Source organism: Macaca mulatta, chromosome 2, assembly GCF_049350105.2.
Source record: "Macaca mulatta isolate MMU2019108-1 chromosome 2, T2T-MMU8v2.0, whole genome shotgun sequence".
Taxonomy (NCBI): Eukaryota; Metazoa; Chordata; class Mammalia; order Primates; family Cercopithecidae; genus Macaca; species Macaca mulatta.
Window position 1 is genome coordinate 159,416,673 of NC_133407.1, and position 21,029 is coordinate 159,437,701.

The following is a 21,029-nucleotide window of genomic DNA, read 5'->3' on the forward strand; positions in this document are numbered from 1 at the left end:
ACCATGGGCAGATGGATATTATTCAAGATACATGCTGCAAATAATAGCATCAGTAATGCTAAGTTAACATAATTATAACTGTGAAAAATAAATGAGAATGGATAGTGTCTGTTTTGGGGAAATTTGTGTTAGTAATAAATAGTTATAGAGAAAGCATATGGAAAAGGGCTTTTGTTCTTCATTTGCTTGGTAGATGTTCCTCCATCCCTTTATTTTGAGCCTATGTGTGTCTCTGCATGTGAGATGGGTCTCCTGAATACAGCAAACAGATGGGTCTTGACTCTTTATCCAATTTGCCAGTCTGTGTCTTTTAATTGGACCATTTAGTCCATTTATATTTTAAGTGAATATTGTTATATGTGAACTTGATCCTGTCATTTTGATATTAGCTGATTATTCTGCTCGTTAGTTGATGCAGTTTCTTCCTAGCATCGATGATCTTCACATTTTGGCATGTTTTTGCAATGGCTGGTACCTGTTGTTCCTTTCCATGTTTAGTGCTTCCTTCAGGGTCTCTTGTAGGGCAGGCCTGGTGGTGACAAAATCTCTAAGCATTTGCTTGTCTGTAAAGGATTTTATTTCTCCTTCACTTATGAAACTTAGTTTGGCTGGATACAAAATTCTGGGTTGAAAATTCTCTTCTTTAAGAATGTGGAATATTGGCCCCCACTCTCTTCTGGCTTGGAGAGTTTCTGCCGAGACATCTGCTGTTAGTCTGATGGGCTTCCCTTTGTGGGTAACCCGACCTTTCTCTCTGGCTGACCTTAACATTTTTTCCTTCATTTCAACTTTGGTGAATCTGACAATTATGTGTCTTGGAGTTGCTCTTCTCAAGGAGTATCTTTGTGGCAATCTCTGTATTTCCTGAATTTGAATGTTGGCCTACCTTACTAGGTTGGGGAAGTTCTCCTGGAGGATACCCTGAAGAGTGTTTTCCAACTTGGTTCCATTTTCCCCCTCACTTTCAGGCACATCAATCAGACATAGATTTGGTCTTTTCACATAATCCTATATTTCTTGGAGGCTTTGTTCATTTCTTTTTCCTCTTTTTTCTCTAGATTTCTCTTCTCACTTCATTTTATTCATTTGATCTTCAATCATTGATACTCTTTCTTCCAGTTGATCGAGTCGGTTACTGAAGCTTGTTCATTTGTCACGTATTTCTCGTGTCATGGTTTTTATCTCTATCAGTTCGTTTATGGCCTTCTCTGCATTGATTATTCTAATTATCCATTCTTCCATTCTTTTTTCAAGATTTTTAGTTTCTTTGCGCTGCGTACGTAGTTCCTCCTTTAGCTCTGAGAAGTTTGATTGACTGAAGGCTTCTTCTCTCAACTTGTCAAAGTCATTCTCTGTCCAGCTTTGTTCCATTGCTGGCAATGAGCTGCATTCCTTTGGAGGGGGAGATGCGCTCTGATTTTTTGAATTTCCAGCTTTTCTGCACTGCTTTTTCCCCATCTTTGTGGTTTTATCTGCCTTTGGTCTTTGGTGATGGTGACATACTGATGGGGTTTTGGTGTGGGTGTCCTTTCTGTTTGTTAGTTTTCCTTCTAACAGTCAGGACACTCAGCTGCAGGTCTGTTGGAGTTTGCTTGAGGTCCACTCCAGACCCTGTTTGCCTGGGTATCAGCAGCGGAGGCTGCAGAAGATAGAATATTGCTGAACAGTGAGTGTTGCTGTCTGATTCTTGCTCTGGAAGCTTCATCTCAGGGGTGTATCCCACCGTGTGAGGTGTGAGGTGTCGGTCTGCACTTAGTGGGGGATGTCTCCCAGTTAGGCTACTCAGGGGTCCAGGACCCACTTGAGCAGGCAGTGTGTCTGTTCTCAGATCTCAACCTCCGTGCTAGGAGATCCACTGCTCTCTTCAAAGCTGTCAGACAGGGTCATTTACATCTGCAGAGGTTTCAGCTGCTTTTTGTTTAGCTTTGCCCTGTCCCCAGAAGTGGAGTCTACAGAGACAGGCAGGCCTCCTTGAGCTGCTGTGGGCTCCACCCAGTTCGAGCTTCCTGGTGGCTTTGTTTACCTACTTAAGCCTCAGCAATGGCGGGTGCCCCTCCCCGAGCCTGGCTGCTGCCTTGCAGTTAGATCTCAGACTGCTGTGCTAGCCAATGAGGGAGGTTTCTGGGTATAAGTAAGACTGTCTTCTTGAATCTTACTGGACAGGTAGTTTGAGGATCAATCTCAGCTGTCAGCAGCTATATGATATTAGGCAAGTCTCATCCTGTGAGACCAAGTAATTGATCAGGACACTTTGATTGGTGATACTCTAGCACTAAATTATAAACTTCTCAAGGGCATGATCTGTGTCTCTTATTCCCATCACCCATCATGGGTATATGGCATAGTAAAGAGGCTAAGAGGATGGAGTTTGATATTAGGTGAACTTGGAATTGAATCCCTGATCTGCCACTAGCTGTGTGACCTTAGGCAAGTTTACTAAGCCTTTCTAAGCCTTAATTTCCCCATCAGAAAGACGGAACAAAACTATCATCTGCCTCACAGTGATGGAAGATTAAACAAAAGCCAAGTGAAGAGATTAGATACTCAATCATATTTACTCATAAAGTTGATGAATCCTGAGCTTTGAACAATATAACTTATAAAGACACATTTAATTCCAGTAACAAAATCTCAGGGTTGGAATCCAACCATTCCTCTGATACTTTAATCCCCTTTCAGTGCACCCATCAAGTAACCTGTTGAACACACGGTTCCCCCATGAGTGCATTCCTTGATCTAATGAGGTGCAGAATATGCCCTGACCCTTTCCTTTTTAGATGTTTTAATCCTTCTTTCTTATCGGAAGAGTTAGTTTCTAGACCTGACATCATTCTGGTCACTTTTTTTTTAAATAACTAATCATTCTGAGAGCAACCTGAAGTGCTCATCTTCTATTATGCAAAACTGTCGACTGGATTATACAATGACCAAACCGTTTTAGTATGATTAAGAGACTATAGTCAATGGAGCTAGTAAAAGATTGACTATTTGGAGTTTTTAGAAAATTACAGTCAAATCCTTTTGAGACAGTCTTTGGCAAACTAGAGCTGACAAAGTAAAAGCTGTAATTTTCCACCTGAGGCTTCAGAAAAACTGAGGGAAGCAGGTACAATCTATTTGTAGTACAGGAACTATGGACTTTAAATGAATATTAATTTTCATTAATTCAGAATGGAAGTCACCAAGCCAGATATATTCTGACATTACTGCCCTTCCCTAGTTCACCTGACCATACTGCTTAAAAACAAGACATAGAAGCCTCAAATGTGTCACTGACCTACTCACACCAACAAGACCACTCCCTACCCTTCCAGTCTCACCTCCCATTATCGCTGCCAGGAGTAGGTATCCAGTTAGACTTCCTCACCCTTGTGCCCTGCCTATAACTTAGTTCTCTGCTTTCTGGTCTTTCCCAAGAACATCACCCCCATCTCCCCTTCCTGTGCTCCAAGGACCAGCGCGAAGCACACCCCAACAAGAGTGAACTTTCTCTGCCCTGACTCTAATAAGCTCATTGTTGTTTGGTTGTTTTTGGCTCTGAACACAGATAGCTGTGTGCCATTAATATATACTTGGGTGTATGTGTCTACGCTCAAAGGCAGAGACCACAAACTTCTAGCACAAGATTTTGCATACAGAAGGTGTGCCAAAACACTTTACAGACGTGTTTTTTTTTTCTTTTTTGAGATGGAGTCTTGCTCTGTCACCCAGGCTGGAATGCAGTGCTGTGATCTTGGCTCACTGCAACCTCTGCCTCCCAGGTTCAAGCAATTCTCCTGCCTCTGCCTCCTGAGTAGATGGGACTATAGGCGTGTGCCACCACACCTGCATAATTTTTGTATTTTTAGTAGAGATGGGGTTTCACCATGTTGGCCAGGCTGGTCTTGAACTCATGACCCCAAGTGATCCTCCCGCCTCAGCCTCTCAAAGTGCTGGGATTACAGGCGTGAGCCACCGTGCTTGGCCTCTGTCAACTGATATATTTTTTATTTGCTACAGAAAAACTAAATTACTTTATAATAAAAAATAGAAGTTGGGGGTAGGAGGGTTAAAGTCACACTAAAAGACAAAAACATGGAATTATTTGATTTAAATAATCAGTGGAGATTATTCCTGTGTTTGTGTTTTATTCAAAGAGCCTACCTACTGTTCTACCAAAGAGTGTTGTCTGTCTAGGATTTGCTATCAGATAGACTCATTCTTGCAAAAAATGGAGAGTGAAGAAGAAGGGCAGGCGGAACAAGTTGGCCTGCCTGCAGGGGATGCTCTGAAAACAGTTGGTCTAGCTAAGAAAAGATAGAATGAAATTTGCATCTCCCAGAAAGAGCAAGAATCTAGTGACTCCTTGTTCTTCCCACCACAATTCAGGTGTATCTGGGCCTGAAAGTAGCCCTTTTACATACATGGAAGATAGAAGAGTTAGGGGAGAATAAAAAACAGAAAGTGCATTGGGTTTCCTTGCACCCAATACAGGAGCACCCAGATTCATAAAGCAAAGACCTACAAAGAGAGTTAGACTCCCACACAATAATAGTGGAAGACTTTAACACCCCACTGTCAATATTAGTCAGATCAACACGACAGAAAATTAACAAGGATGTTCAGGACTTGAATTCAGCTCTGGACCAAGTGGACCTAATAGACATCTACAGATCTCTCCACCCCAAATCAACAGAATACACATTCTTCTCAGCACCACATCGCACTTATTCTAAAATTAACCACATAATTGGAAGTAAAACACTCCTCAGCAAATGCAAAAGAACGGAAGTAATAACAAACAGTCTCTTAGACCACAGTGCAATCAAATTAGAACTCAGGATTAAGAAGCTCACTCAAAACCACACATCTACATGGGAACTGAGCAACCTGCTCCTGAATGACTACTGGGTAAATAATGAAATTAGGGCAGAAATAAAGAAGTTCTTTGAAACCAATGAGAACAAAGACACAACATACCAGAATCTCTGGGACACAGCTAAAGTAGTGCTCCGAGGGAAATTTATAACACTACACGCCCACAGGAGGAAGCGGGAAAGATCTAAAATTGATGCCGTAACATCACAATTAAAAGAACCAGAGAAGCAAGAGCAAACAAATTCAAAAGCTAGCAGAAGACAAGAAATAATTAAGATCAGAGAAGAACTGAAGGAGATCGAGACACAAAAAACCCTTCAAAAAATCAATGAATCCAGCAGCTGGTTTTTGAAAAGATTAACAAAATAGATAGATCACTAGCCTAATAAAGAAAAAGAGAGAAGAATCAAATAGACACATAAAAAATGATAAAGGAGATATCACCACTGATCCCACAGAAATACAAACTACCATCAGAGAATACTATAAACACCTCTATGCAAATAAACTAGAAAATCCAGAAGAAATGGATAAATTCCTGGACACAGACACCCTCCCAAGACTAAATCAGGAAGAAGTTGAATCCCCAAATAGACCAATAACAAGTTCTCAAATTGAGGCAGTAATTAATAGCCTACCAACCAAAAAAAGTCCAGGAGCAGATGGATTCACAGTCAAATTCTACCAGAGATACAAAGAGGAGCTGGTATCATTCCTTCTGAAACTATTCCAAACAATATAAAAAGAGGGACTCCTCCCTAACTCATTTTATGAGGTCAGCATCATCCTGATACCAAAACCTGTCAGAGACACAACAAAAAAAGAAAATTTCAGGCCAATATCCCTGATGAACATCAATGCAAAAATCCTCAATAAAATACTGGCCAAACAAATCCAGCAACACATCAAAAGGCTTATCCACCACGATCAAGTCAGCTTCATTCCTGGGATGCAAGGCTGGTTCAATATATGCAAATCAATAAACATAATCTATCACATAAACAGAATCAATGACAAAAACCACATGATTATCTCAATAGAGGCAGAAAAGGCTGATAAAATTCAACACCCCTTCATGCTAAAAACTCTCAATAAACTAGGTACTGATGGAATGTATCTCAAAATAATGAAAGCTATTTATGACAAACCCACAGCCAATATCATACTGAATGGGCAAAAGCTAGATGCATTCCTTTTGAAAATCAGCACAAGACAAAGATACCCTCTCTCACCACTCCTATTCAACACAGTATTGGAAGTTCTGGCCAGGGCAATCAGGCAAGAGAAAGAAATAAAGGGTATTCAAATAGGAAGAGAGGAAGTCAAATTGTCTTTGTTTGCAGATGACATGATTGTATATTTAGAAAACCCTACGTCTTGGCCCAAAAATCTTTTTTTTTTTTAATTTTTGTTGCTTTTTATTTACTTTTATTTTAGGTTTGGGGGTACATGTGCAGGTTTGTTACATAGGTAAATTGCATGTCACTGAGGCTTAGTGTATGAGTGATCCCATCACCAAGATACTGAGCATAGTACTTGATAGGCAGCCTTGAACCCACACCTCCTTCCCACCTTCCCCACTCAAGCAGTCCCTAGTGCCTACTGTTCCCGTCTTTGTGTCCATGTGTGTTCAGTGTTCAGCTTCTGCTTATAAGTGATAACATGTGGTGTTTGGTTCTCTATTCCTGTGTTAGTTTGCTTAGGATAATATTCAAATAACTTTAAAAGATTACACATGAGGTAGAAAGACTGACAGAAATACAACCTAGTCATGTACATATTTTCTACTCTCAATTTCTTATATTAACTTCTAATGATAAGAACCACCTTGTCCTCACCTTGTCTTATATTCCTGACATTGCTATTCACCAGATCTCTGGATTTCTTTGAGGTTTCTGGGATTCAGAGCATTTTCTAAAAGTTCAACATTTTAAGCCTCCATCAAAACTTGTAATGTCTTGCTTTCTTTACTTCTCTAGATCTTGGTCCAAAATCTTAAGCTGATAAGCAACTTCAGCAAAGTCTCAAGATACAAAATCAATGCAATTGATTTTTTGCATAATTCTGGAATGTGCAAAAATCACAAGCATTCCTATAAACCAATAATAGAGAGCCAAATCATGAGTGAACTCCTACTCACAATTGCTACAAAGAGAATAAAATACCTAGGTATATAACTACAAGGGATGTGAAGGACCTCTTCAAGGAGAACTACAAACCACTGCTGAAGGAAGTAAGAGGACACAAATAAATGGAAAAAGATTTCATGCTCATGGATTTACAAACAAGAAAGTGATGAACTGACAGGATCTTAATTTCAGAAAGGCTCTCATTTTTAAAAGCATGATGCAGAACAACCACAGGTGTGGTTTTATACTTTTTCTTAGCTTTAGTTTAGATGTCATGGTGGCCACAGAAAAGTCAGATCACAGCAGTTCCCTGATAGTTGGAGTCTGGAATGCCACCCTCCTCTTGGGGAGGCCTTTCACCCACCCTCCTGGCAGCCCCTCTGCAGCTCTCCAGGACAACAGCTGTAAAATCAGCATGAGGGTAAAGAGGACACCATGGATACTGCCCAGATCATCTCTGAGAGTCATGGAGAGTTCACTGAAATAGCAACGCCTCTCCTTTGTGCCTTCAGAGGCTGGTACCTCACTCTGTCTCAATCACAGACTACCTCCTGTGCTCTCCTGCACTCAGGAGTGATATATTTATCAGGATAGCTCCAGATGGCAGGAGTAGGCAACTGATTCATTTGCTTCTCCACTCCCAGCAGGCCCCATGAGGGCTTCAGAACTGCGGCCAGCACATCAGTACTGCCCATTTCTCCTGGGACTGAGGTGTTGCCTCTGATGACTCAATTGATGCTCCAGTCAGAAGAGGACTCTGCAAGGCAAGTTATGGCAGCCCAAGAAGTGAGGACATGCTCGAAGGCCCATCTGCTCCTGGGACTGATTGCACAGTGACTATCCCCCTAGTCAGAGGGTGTCACAGTCAGTGACAAGAATGCTCAACTCTCCCTCCACTCGGCCTGACTCCTTCAGGCACCCAGCACCAGAGGCCCCTCTAATGACACCGGTGAAGGGCACCAATATCCCAAAGACATGTACAGTTGGCTCTCAATTTTCCATGTGTATTTCACTACACTGGAAATATACAACGGATTACATTGTATTATATAATACAGTAGATAAATTAGATTATCCTTGGATTATACCTGGCCGATGCCACAAAAGAATGAAAGGAGAGTGAATTGTTATTTTATATGTATAATCCTGGAGTTACATGGTAGCCACAGAAAAGTCAAACAGGTGTTGAACACAAGTGCGTCCACCCCAGCAGCTCCTCTGAAGCTCTGCAGAGCCCATCCTAGGACAACTAAGCCCATCCTTAGTTCTCCTATGGTGAACTAAGAGAGAGATGACAGACAGTGAGACTGGATCTCAGTCCCCATCTCCCAACCAGCTCCCCCCACCCTAGTATATCAATCCTCCAGCAAAGATCCCAGGGTCCCCTGGAAGACAGAAACAGAGAAAGTACAAGGAGAAAAGAATGGGTTATTTCATCTGAAAGGGCATTTGTAGCAAGACTGTCCTTTTGTGGTCAGAAACATAACCATTTCTTTGTTATTAGTGGTAAAGGAAAAAGCCACAACTGATGTCATAATACAAAAAAAAAAACTATATAAAGTCAGAAATAACCTGTAATCATGAAACATACACTGAACAACAGCCCAGGTTTTAAATCTGATTTTCCTGGTCCAACCTTGTAAAGGAATCCTCTGAAGGTCCCTGTACCCCACTTCACCTCCACTCTGGCAGGCCACCTGCATCCCAGATGGACCATATGTGGGGTCCAAGCCTGACAGTGCTCAGATAACCACCCACCCCTGAGCTGTCTAGCAATCACTGCCTGAGTGTGGGTCAAGCTCACCAAACGAAAAATGTGCCACATTGGCCCTAACCCTAACCCATATTGACAGTTTGGGAGGCTGAGGCAGGCAGGTCACCTGAGGTCAGGAGTTCAAGACCAGCCTGGCCAACATGGTGAAACCCCATCTCCACCAAAAATACAAAAATTAGCTGGGTGTGGTGGCACATGCCCTTAATCCCAGCTACTTGGGAGGCTGAGGCACAAGAATCACTTGAACCCAGAAAGTGGAGGTTGCAATGAGCCAAGATTACACCACTGTACTCCAGTCTGGGCAGCAGAGCAAGGCTCTCTCCAAAAAACAAAACAAAACAAAACCAAAGAAAAATGTGCCATATGACGATGACGAATTGCAGTTCCTGAAACTAAGTCTCCCTTTCCAATATCACATGGTAAGAAGGCCAGTCTATAAAGTCACTTAGGCAAGAAACATGCAATTCACAGGTCCAGTTTTTGTTTTGTATTTTGGTGGGGTTCTGTGGAGCACTTGAGAGCTGAATTTCATTTTTCCCTCTATAAGTCTGTGCTCTCCTAAGCCTGACCACCTAGATCAGGGACTTGAGCTCGGTCTGCCTCCTAGAATGGATGATGGACACCAGGGCTCAGAGCCTGTTACCTGCTGTACGTCCTGCTGGAAGACACAGAGCTGCAGCCGCTGGTGGAGCCGCACCTTGCGGTGCTGCCAGATGCTCTCCAGCCGTCGCTGGTGATGTAACACCTCGTGTACCACGTCCAGCACTTGGTGCACTGCCTTGGAGTAGTTGGCTGTGGCCGTGAGGGATTCTGAGTTCCCAGGGCTCAGGGGCCGCTGTAGTACATCTAGCAGTGCTTTGCCATCCTGGCTGACCTGCAGGAAAGAGAGAAGTTTAGGTTAAGGGAAAAGGGTGATAGGCAGGGCACAGAGAGAAGCAATAAGTATCTGCCTGAAGGTCCCTGACTATGCCTTCTGAGAATCTCAGGAATCCCATACCCAGACACCTAGCCAGCCAGAGCTGCCATGATCCTCCAGTCTGGTGGAGGGCCAAGCACCTGGAATTCCCTGATGGGGGAGTTGCTGGAGTGCTGGCCAGTTGTCTGTGAGACTCTCTCCCCTCCTGAATTTCAGCTCTGTGAGGGCAGAGACACTGACTACTTGCTGCTCTCCCCTCAATGCCCAAAACAGTGCCTGGCACACAGTAGGCACTTGGCAAATTTTAGTTGTTGTTGTTGTTTGTTTGCTTGTTTGTTTTTGAGACAAAATCTCGCTCTTGTCCCCAGGCTAGAGTGCAATCAATGGTGCGATCTCCGGTCACTGCAACCTCTGCCTCCCGGGTTCAAGCAATTCTCCTGCCTCAGTCTCCTGAGTAGTTGGGATTACAGGCGCGTGCCACCATGCCTGTCTAATTTTTGTATTTTTAGTAGAGATGGGGTTTCACTATGTTGGCCAGGCTGGTCTCGAACTCCAGACTTCAGGTGATCCGCCCACCTCAGCCTCCCAAAGTGCTTGGATTACAGGCGTGAGCCACCGCGCCCAGGCTTGGTAAATATTTTAACTGACTCACACCAGGTAAGACAGCATAACTTCATTTCAGAAATGAAGTCAATATAAGTTCCCACCATAATTCTCTCCTGCTCTTTCTTTCCCAAATTCCTCTATCTGGCTCTAAAATTCTAGATGTGTGACAAGAGACAAGTTATTTAACCCCCTTGGTCCTCAGTTTCCTTCTCTGTAAAAGAGGCAGAATTATGTACATACTTCATAAAGTCATGGTGAGGATTAAATGAGTTAACACACATACAGTGTTTAGAATAGAGCCTGACGTGATACTGGCTACCAATTTTATCTTCACCAGCATCACCATTGATATGGTTTGTCTGTGTCCCCGTTCAAATCTCATCTTGAATTGTAGTTCCCATAATCCTCACATATTGTGGGAGGGACCTGGTGGGAGGTAATTGAATCATGGGGATGGGTTTTTCCCATGCTGTTCTCATGTTAGTGAATAAGTCTCATGAGATCTGATGGTTTTATAAAAGGGCAGTTCCCCTGCACACACTCTCTTGACTGCCACCATGTAAGACATGCCTTTGCTCCTCCTTCACTTTCTGCCATGATTGTGAGGCCTCCATGGCCATGTGAAACTGTAAGTCCATCAAACCTGTTTTTTTTCTTCTTTTTTTTTTAATAAATTACCCAGTCTCAGGTATGTTTTTATTAGTGGCATGAGAACAGACTAATACAACCATCGTCATAATCATCATCATCTCCCTCCCATCCTCTTTATTTCCTTGTCATTTTCTTTCTTTTGTCTTTATCCTTTTAAAATACTTTGCTCTTGCTCTATACGACCCCCTTCTTTCTTCTGAAAAGCAGTAAAATCCTCATTTTTCTAGAACATGCAGAGAAAGACTGGGACACTTAGACTGTGGACACACCATCCACATCCCAACACTCGCCCTCAGTCTGAGAAAAGTGGGATGACACTCTCTGCCATTCTTCTCATTGGAGTTCTGGCACAATCGCGGGCAACAATAATTCTGGAAAGTGACATCATACAATCAACACCTGTGGCCCTCCTGTACTTGGCAAAGTACCCAACAGAACATGCATCTTTCCAATTTAAAACAGGGATGACTGGGAATTAATAGAAATGTTGAGTCCCCAAACTTGGTTACCAACTAAATCAAAGTTGGCTTGGAGTCTTCACCAAAAGAAGGCTTTTGGAGATGAAAATGGTCTTTTATCTCATCAGCAAGGTAGGGAATGAGGTGTGTTTCCATCTCCACACCTCTGATGATGAAGCTGTTTGCCGGGTTTGCATACTCCCCTCACCCTTCCTTTGGTCCCTGATAATAGCTTGGCTGGGGGTCCAGGAATACAGAAGCAGCTGTTACTCCTCCTGCCCATGGGGCCACAGAAGGGCCTTCAGGGCACGGTAGTTAGGAGGGGTGCTGGAGTAGAGTGCAGCAGAGGCCAGGAGAGGAAACCACCACCACCCACCCAATCCCACCATCCCCATCTCCCATAGACTGCCAGGAGAGTGGGGTGGGGGAAGTAGTTTATAAACAATGCAGAGGTGATGCCCACCAGAGACATGAGTAAGACAAATATCCTATAGCCAAACCCAGGAGCGCTCTCTTCCTGGAATTCTGAGCAAATGCTGTCTTTTGGCACCATGCTATGTCCAGGGCAGGGTGGTTAGAGATGGAGGCCCAAGTCCTAGAAATCCACCCTGCATGAGCTCCAATTCTCTGCCTCAGTCTCTACATCTGTAGGAAGCAGGGACAGCTCACTGGCCTCTGAAGTGGGGTTGAAGGGAAGGTTTAAGCCTCACAATGCTAGGGCCTGATAATTAATTGAGAGAAATATTGTGTCTGTATGTATAATTATACCCGCACCTCACACATGTGGAAGTATAATATTAATCTCATTTGTACTCTCTATATTTGTATTTTGCAAGGAGTAAATTTAAAGATTCTTGACCCATGGGCAGAGGCACAGTTCTGTTATAAGACAGAAAGCTGATGAGATCAGATTTGGCTCATAAGTCCTTCATTGTGCCTTCTACAATGACAGAATACATTACCATTTTTTAGTGCTTATTACTATCAGACACTGGGCCAAGTGCATTATATACATTACCTTCATTTTATTTTTTTAATTTTTTGTTGGGTACTATGATTTATTTATTTAAATAGTTTTGGGGAACAGGTGGTGTTTGGTTAGCTCCCACTTAAAGGTGAGAATATGCGATACTTGGTTTTCCATTCCTGAGTTACTTCACTTAGAAAAATGGTCTCCAACTCCATCCAGATTGCTGTGAATGCCATTATTTTGTTCCTTTTTATGGCTGAGTAGTATTCTATGGTGTATATATACCACATTTTCTTTACCCATTCGTTGGCCGATAGACATTTAGGCTGGTTCCACAATTTTGCAATTGTGAATTGTCATGCATTACCTTTATAACCTCGACACTATCCTATGAGGCAGGTGTTACCACTTTCATTTCACAGATGAAACGAAGCTCAGAGTGGTTAAGTAACTTGTCTGAGGTCACACAGCTAGTAAATCGGAGAGCCAGGATTCAAATTCAGTTTGACTGTGGCAAAAACCCTTATTCTTACCCAGAAGCCATTGGTTCTTAGACTTCAATGTGCATCAAATTCAAATAGGGTAATAGTTATTAAAATGTAGGTTCCAGGTCTCACTTCTTGACATTCTGATTCAGTCTTGGGTGGGACCCAGGAATCTGTATCAGATGAGTCTGATGCAGGTGGTCCAGGAACCCATTTTAATACTCCTCTAACTAATCCTGCCCAGAGGAAACACATGGGCTGTATGTGAATTCACTTCTCCTCATCCAGCTTCCTTAATCAGCCCATCCCTCTCCATCCCTCAGTTCCCTTCCTCAGAATTCATGCCAGTTAGCAAACATACTAACTTGTGTATATCTACACAGAGGTACCTATGTAGCTGTTTCCTTTTACTTTGAGAGGACTGTCAAGAGGTTTTTTTTCCCTTTCTTAGCTTTACAGCAACCCCCTGCCTTTGATTTTTCAACGGAAGAGTCTTTGTCCTTCACATTCACGGAAGCTTTTTACTCCTGCAAACACTATCTCCACGCTGTGTGTTTTCCTCTGGATCTTCTGGTGAGAAAATTAATATTTTTTTGATGAGCTGCTTCATAAAAAAGATGGCAGGGCTAGTGCGTACATGTCCATTCACCAACCAGAAAGCAAACTCCAGAAAAGCACAGCTTCATTTTCTTATATTCCTCCCCCAAGAGGAGAAAGTCCAATCTTCACACACAGGATAAGGCAAGTGTATAGGGTGTGTGTGTGTGTGTGTGTGTGTGTGTGTGTGTGTGTGTGTGTGACAGAGAGAGAGAGAATGAATGTGAGTGCACCAAAGTGATGCCTAATAATGGCCCCAATTTGTTCTCCTTCCTGGTTGGAGACACCATAGTTCATAGATCAAGGTTCCTAAAGATGTCACCAAAAAAAGAAAAACAGCCTCTCTTCTTCTTAGTCCCACCCAGGCTATTTCACAGTGCACAGGCCAGTGCCCTCGTCACCCACCCACATGCAGAAATGCTCAAGACCCATGGTTGCCCTGTTCCATTCTCACCTCTGTGTAGGCTTGGGTCACCTGCTCATACAAGGTCTGGTGGTGGTGAATTGCCAGCTCTAGGTCCTGCATCTCGGACGGCAGACCACCTTCGCTGCACATCTTGCACCAGGCGTCCACTCCCGACAGGAACTGGAAGAAGACGCGGGGTGGGTCAGTGGGGGAGCACTGGGGGTAGGGAGTTGGGTGGATTATGAAGAGAGCGTCACATACCTTGGGAAAAAACATCAGGACTTCTGAAAGCCTTCAGAGACCACTGTAGAGGGTAGAGTTTTTTAATTCTACAAATACTAACTCCTGGTAAGAAATCAGACCCAGGTACCCATTTAGGAAGTATAGTCTCCACAAAATTGACTATTATGAAACTGTAGGGGGCAGGTGAATCACCAGATGTTCAACAGGTTATAGCTACACACTAACTGTAATGTCCAGGTATGGAAACAGCTCACCACATTCCAAGGATACATTAGAGCTTCTTGCCCCATGCACACTCGCAGGCATATGTGAGGGGCTGTGTGTAACATAAGGAGATGTTCCACATCTGTGCTTTATAGTGTGTACATCCAGTTGTGAAGACAAGCAAAAAACACCTCACACAGACCACCAGGAACCCAGGGAACTTGCAGAGACCATCCCATATGGGATGCAGACTGCCCTCAACAGGTCTCCCACTGACCCACTGTTGGGTCAGTCCCCTGAAGGGTGGAAACAAGAGAGGCAGTCTAGGGGGACAGGCTGTGCTATACCTACTGCATCCCGGGTTGTGATACATAGACATAGATCTTTGACAGACATCAAATTATTTTAAAATTAAAATTAACAGCTGTGGAAGACTATGGATCTTCATGCACAAAGGGTAAGCTAACTGAAATCACTCCAATTTATTGGGTGGAAAAATGCACTTTGAAAATGCAAATAATTCACCCAACAGTCTGGAATTGTTCTGTCTGTGATTCCTCTCGCCTGGATGCACAGCTCCATTTAAATTAATTGCCTAAATACCTTTTAATCCCATTGCCAAGAACAGCCCATATGAGGACAATAAAGAGCTGCCTAAATAAATGCATGGAAAAAAATAGCCTTGAGTCATCTTTTTCCCCAGTTAAAAAGAAGCATGGTTTATGAGTGTCCCTGAAGGACTAGTAATACCTACAGAAATTGCATTAAAAAATAGATACAAATAAAATTGCTTCTGATCCAAACCAGTCCAAATCAGGAAACATGAAATAAATGTGCACTTCTCCAGTTTTCTCAGTTCTGGCACTGCAACCGTTTGCATTCTAGTTTTGTTGTCACTGTCAGCTTTCAGTCCCCGGCCTGTTGATTGTTGTGGTTGACTTTTCATTCTGTACATTTCGTAACACATTAGACCATTTCTTAGCAATTCTGGAAGAGTGCCAGGTGCCATCCAGTATCACATCATATAATATGTACATGCTGAAATCTCAGAAGTTTCTTTGCTCCACCAATAACTACTTTACAAATGATCCTAGAAGCCACTTGACATTCTTGTGTCAATCATGGGGGGAGTAATGCTTCAAGGCTCTTGGGATTTCTCTGCAATATTCTAACAGGTGGCCTGTAGCATATCCCACAAAATGATCACCTCAAGGATATAATGCCAGAGAGACAAAGAGAGAAGCAGGGGGTCTTCCTTACCAATCTGGGCAAACCTTGAATAAAGTATGAAAGTGATACGGTTGAAGAGAGAACAGGAAATTGGACGTCAATATTCTCATGGCCCTAAGAATGAACCAGTCACTATCAGTCACTACCACCAACAACCTTAACAACAGCGACAAAAAGATATGGCCACATCCCTCTCAAAGTATAGGGTTGGGCTTGACACAAGTATTATTTCAGTCTTTGGGAAGTTCTCAGGTGGAGGAAATAAAAAGATACCAGGATAGTATGTGGTGCAAATACCCATAGTAGTAACATCCACTGTTTAGTAAGCACACGAGGCACCTTACACATTCCATCTCTCATGTTGTATCTTTAGCACAGCCCTTTAGCACATAAATAGCCCTGTGCTATTTATGATTAGCTCCACATTATGGAAGAGGAAACAAGCTCAGAATGGTGACATGACTTGTCTAAGGGTAAATGAATGGTGGAGCTGGGATCAGAATCCATGTGTCTTGCCTCAAAGTCTAGACTCTTAATTATGCTATGTTGCCTTCCACGCTAGAGAGGGTAACAGAGGGAGAGATTTAAGGTGTGACCAGGTGTCTGACTCTCCTTGGCCTATGTTACCCAAATGTAATGCAAAGAAAGAAATGTAGAGGTTAAGACCACAGGCCTAGTGTTAAACACACCTGAGTTGATAGCCTATCTACTCATAGATTGTGCGATTTTAGCAGTGGTGTGTTAGTAAATGTTTAACAACCAGCATATATATGTACGTGTGTATATGACTATATATTACATATATACAGGTAAGTGCATTTACAAATTCTACAGATATAAAGAATGTATAACACATCATTTACAGAGAACAACATATACAATGCTCTGTATTGTATATTTAATGTAGCCAGTTGATTCTCACAGGATGCTTTTGACCTATGGTTGCAACTGACAAACATTTGTAGTTTTGACACACATGCTAGTTGATATTTTCATTATGCTAAGAAGTGAGACAAAGGTGAAAAACACCTGAATACTACGCCAGAACATCACTTGTTCATCAAGGATGTCAGTGACTTCTTTGCTGAACCAAGTAACAGTTTTTGAATATTGGAAGAATATTTCCTTGATTTTTGTGTGTTACTCACAATGTAACAGGTATACACAGGACACATTTTTAAGTTTAGTCTGCATTTTCAAACACTTTCTCCCTCATTTTCTTTAGACTCTAGGCAACAATAAAGCAATGAATTAATCCCTGGTTTATAGCATCTGATAATTTCTATAATATGAAACTCCTACCATGGTGTATTTTAAGCTACCAGTGTGACATCACCAACATGGAGTTGGGAAGAGTAATCCATACATAGCACACAATTGTATGGTATTTCCGCCACAGAAAAACATAAATGCATAAAAATGATTTCAAGAACATAGGTAATAACAAGAGGTTGTAAAATAATTAGCAAGTGATGAGTTTTGAGCATTTATTAACTTTGCTTTTAACATAACATATTTAATTATAAACCTACATAATTAAGCAATAGCTAGAATGTGATAACCAGCTCACAAAATTCCTGAAAATTTAACAACTGTCTCTCTATGAGCTGGTTCAATACAGGCTCCAACACATCGTGGAATCTTAGGCAGGCCAATCAATTAATGTCTCTGAGCTTCAGTATTCCTCTTTGTAAAATGGGTTATCATGCAACTGGCCAATGCCTGGCCACTTAGTAAGTACGAGTAATTATTATCTTGACCCATTATATTATTATTATATTACCATTATCCATAGCAAATGCTTCATGTAAAATTAGTTTCCCCCTGCTCTCAGCACCTCAATGATCACTTTACATTCACCCCTTTGATCTGTGTTCTGAGAATGCACACTACGCGGACAGCCCACACATGCACACGTGCATACACAACCACTACCAAGCAAAATGTAAAAAGGCTCTGGGTACCCTCTTGTTTGTATGACAAGCAAAGTCACCAAGAGTTACCAATGTTTCTTTGTGCACACAGGGGCCATGAATGTGGTCGAACATAGGTTAATGTTGCAATGACTCTGCAGGGTCTTCAGTGTTTCAAAAAGACAGGCGGAGCACTCTATAGAGAGTGTGTGTGCTCCGCTCCAGCCCTTTCCTGTCCATCCCCAACCCTTCCCAGCAACAGCAGCTGCTGCAGGATTCTGGGCCTTACCTGTTCAGCCTTCTGGTGGAACACAGCAGACATGGCGAGGATGGTGCTGCGTTCATCCAGGGCAGCGGCGAAGCTCTTCCACTCCTGGTCCAGCTGGGTGGAGATCTGCTTGATTTGCTGTGAGGCATAGTGGCCGGCCTCGGAGAGGCGGGAAGCCACGGACATGATGCGGTTGATGTTGACATAGGCGTTCTAGAAAGCAAAGGGGAGTGCTCAGTGGGGCAGGCTCAAAAGACATCCACTGGGCACTCTTGTGGGGCACATATTTGGGGTAGGGAGCTGCCCAAAACAAAAGTCTGAGAGAGGTTGGTACAGGCCATACTAGTGTATTTGTTTTTGGCCCAAGGGAAATCTTTTTCTACAATTCAATTTCAGTAGATAGCAGGGACCTCTCATTGTGGGGAACCAGCATAGATTTTGTGCCAACTATTAATGCACTTTCATGCAGTCACTTCACATGGACTGCTTTATGTAATCCTCACAACCATCTTATGCGGTCATTCCCAGGGATGGCACATAACTCTCAAGAGCGCTCTTTGGAAGTGGTGGCTCAGACGAGGGCACAAGCTAAAGGAGGCAGAGACGTCTCTCTTGTTCAGGGGAGAGCTGTACCCAGGACACTATTGCCATCTACACACAACAAACAGGGCAGAAGTACTCATCAAAGAGGGCAGAGGAGACACGGTAATTCCACATCTTCCTATCACCTGGCAAAATGTCCCCACCTTCCTCCTACCTCCTTCAGCCCTGCCAAAAGAGCTGAGGCACTGGTCATCAAACAGGGTTTAAAGAAAGACAGCATTTGAAGCCACACACTTTTCCATGCTAATAATTAGGTCTGTGAAGCCCTTTCTTAACCCTGCTTGATTTAGGAAGATTTCCCCACCTGACCCCAAAAGGCATCTGTGGGTACCCCAAAAGGCATCAAGGAGGGGCTCTCTTGGCCCATTGTCTCCTGTCATCTTGTGTTTTGTTTACATTCATTCTCATCTTTGCTTGCTAATTAAAAATTCATGAACATGTATGCTGTTTCCTATTAGGTCACTGAAAAATGCTCCAGGAAGGAACAAGACAAAAGAAAAACCTCACAAACCTAAGACAGTAGTGATTATGGCTATTTTTAACTGCTATCTCCTATTAGTTTTCTGAGGTGTCAAAACAATCGGGTAAGGTCGTGGCATCCACAGGGAGCTTTTCCAAATCACACAATATGTCTGCATAAAGGAGGACCAGGGAGGCAGATTATTCACACGCCTTCATTCTTTGTTACAAATCTTCTCAAATGATTATACGTATTCTGCAGTAACAGCATTTTCTCTAGGTTCTATCAACTCAGGTGTAGTTCATTAATACTGAGTAGGTTTAATGAAGGTTCTTTATTTTCCTCTCTCATGGTCCCCATTCGTCTTAGCTGTCCCTGACTTCTAAGCACTCCGTCCCAAACCTGGGCCAGGTTGGTAGGGTCTCTCTTAATTTAAAATGTCTCTGTGGAAGTTTAAAAAGTTAAGTGAAGAACTTCTACACAAATCCACCCTGATGTCTAATCACCCCTATGTGTCATCTCTTTTATTAATCTGTCCTGAGACCTTTCTGACATAGTGCATTTCCCTAAGAGAACTAGGATATTACTGATTCTTGTTATGGGAAATAACTATCCCTCAAAGTTGTAGGAACCATTTGCAGCCTTGTTTTCTGAGTTAGGACACAAATTCTACTGAAAATTAAACTCTATTTATAGAACTGACAGAAAAACCACTCTGCACTTAAAAATAGAAAGGAAGAAGGAGGAAGGGAAAGCACACACTGATTTTGACAGTTTTATCTTCTTTTTTAAAAATTCAAGAGCCAGACAGTTTTATCTTCTATGGGAAGAATAGTATGGGAAGTCCCTCAAATCTCCTGCTCATGTCATTGTCTTACTTTGGGTTCTCCCCAAAGCAGACCTTGAGACAATTATTTGGGAGACAGAGTTTACTTGGGCATGGTCCCAGGAAGCATAGTGAAAGGGAGGGGAAGTCAACAAGGAAAGGGAGGGAAATGAATAAAGGATATGTTAAGTTATATGAGCAACTGGGGTTCAATCCCTGTTGAGACCTTTTGAGAAACTATAAAACATACCTCTGAGCTGTCCCACTGAGGGGTGAGGAATCGGGGTTACTGATGCACTAAGTCCCATTGATCTTTGGTTGAAGGTCCTTCCTGGGGTAAGTTCCTGGCATTCCTATCTGAACCCACAAACAGACCAAGCCCACTTCTGAGGTCAGAGAGTGATCACCGCAGATAAATGCAGGAAGTGGTCAGTCTGTACGAGAATCACCTGCCGATGACCCCCAGGGCAGACTGAGGCCATGTGGCTGGGACACTGACAGGGTCTGATAGAGCTGTCCTCCCAAACTGGATTCAAATCCTGGAATCCATGCCCCTGTCCCCTTACCCAGATCTATCTAGGTTGTTGGGTTTTCCTGTCCTGGAGAAAGGCCTTGTGTACTCTGGCCAGATGGAATGCAAGAAAAGCAGTAAGAGCAAGTCATTACCCTGTCCCCAGATATATCCTATAGACACCCAGCCCTTTGTCATCACTGCCTATTACATTCTTCTCCCTCCCAAGGCACACAGGGAGGCATATTTCTGCTTACTTTTGGGAAGAACTTTCTAGCTATTAGATGTGTCCAACTGTGGCTGCCTCTGTAGACTCTTAACACCTTGTCACTCATTCAAATATTTATGGAGAGTGGGCCAGGCTCTGTGTTGGGGGCTGTAGGAGATCAAAGAGGAATAAGATAGGATTCCTGCCCATCCACCCCCTGCCCACAGGGGCTCACAGCTGAGGCTTAAGACAAGTCCTCAAATAACTGTAATTTAAGGCAAAATGAAGCAAGTGCTTCCACAGAGGTAGAAACGACTCTCTGTGGGGATTCAGAGGGAAGGGATCTGAACCACTGGCAGGGCTGTCGGGAAGAGGCTCCCCGCATGAAAGAGGGTGGGGAGGCTGGCAGTCCTCCATGGTCCCCTTCAACCTCTAAGCCTGTGATCATAGATTAAAACTGAAAGCAAATAAACAAACAAAAAAAAGACCACAGCTTACAGTTCACATTCTAGAGTAGCACAGTAAATGCTTTTTTTGTTTCATTATCAGCAGGCAGAGAAATGTCTTGCTAAAACTAATAAATAATTATGCCTCACAAAAGAAGTAGAGGCAGTATCCCTCATAAAAGAGGGATAAACATAATGTTGACTTATGAATTGGCTCATTGTTCTTTCCTATAGCCCCTTTTCAGAATATCAAATGCTTCAGGCAAGT

At 42.8% G+C, this 21,029-nt stretch overlaps 1 protein-coding gene across 16 annotated transcripts in view; it reads right to left on the minus strand.

Annotated features, from left to right (window-relative positions):
- Positions 1-21,029, minus strand: part of KALRN (kalirin RhoGEF kinase) — a 693,044-nt gene that overhangs the window by 384,715 nt on the left and 287,300 nt on the right. For all 16 annotated transcript variants that reach the window (XR_013414358.1, XM_015130033.3, XM_028844557.2 and 13 more), the window contains exons 7-9: positions 17,729-17,920; positions 13,898-14,029; positions 9,404-9,634 (exon numbers count right to left, since the gene is read on the minus strand). Coding sequence is in view for 15 of the 16 variants with exons in the window: in XM_015130033.3 (XP_014985519.1) it covers positions 9,404-9,634; positions 13,898-14,029; positions 17,729-17,920 (555 nt within the window). In the remaining variant the exon portion in view is untranslated. The remainder of the gene's footprint in view (positions 1-9,403; positions 9,635-13,897; positions 14,030-17,728; positions 17,921-21,029) is intronic.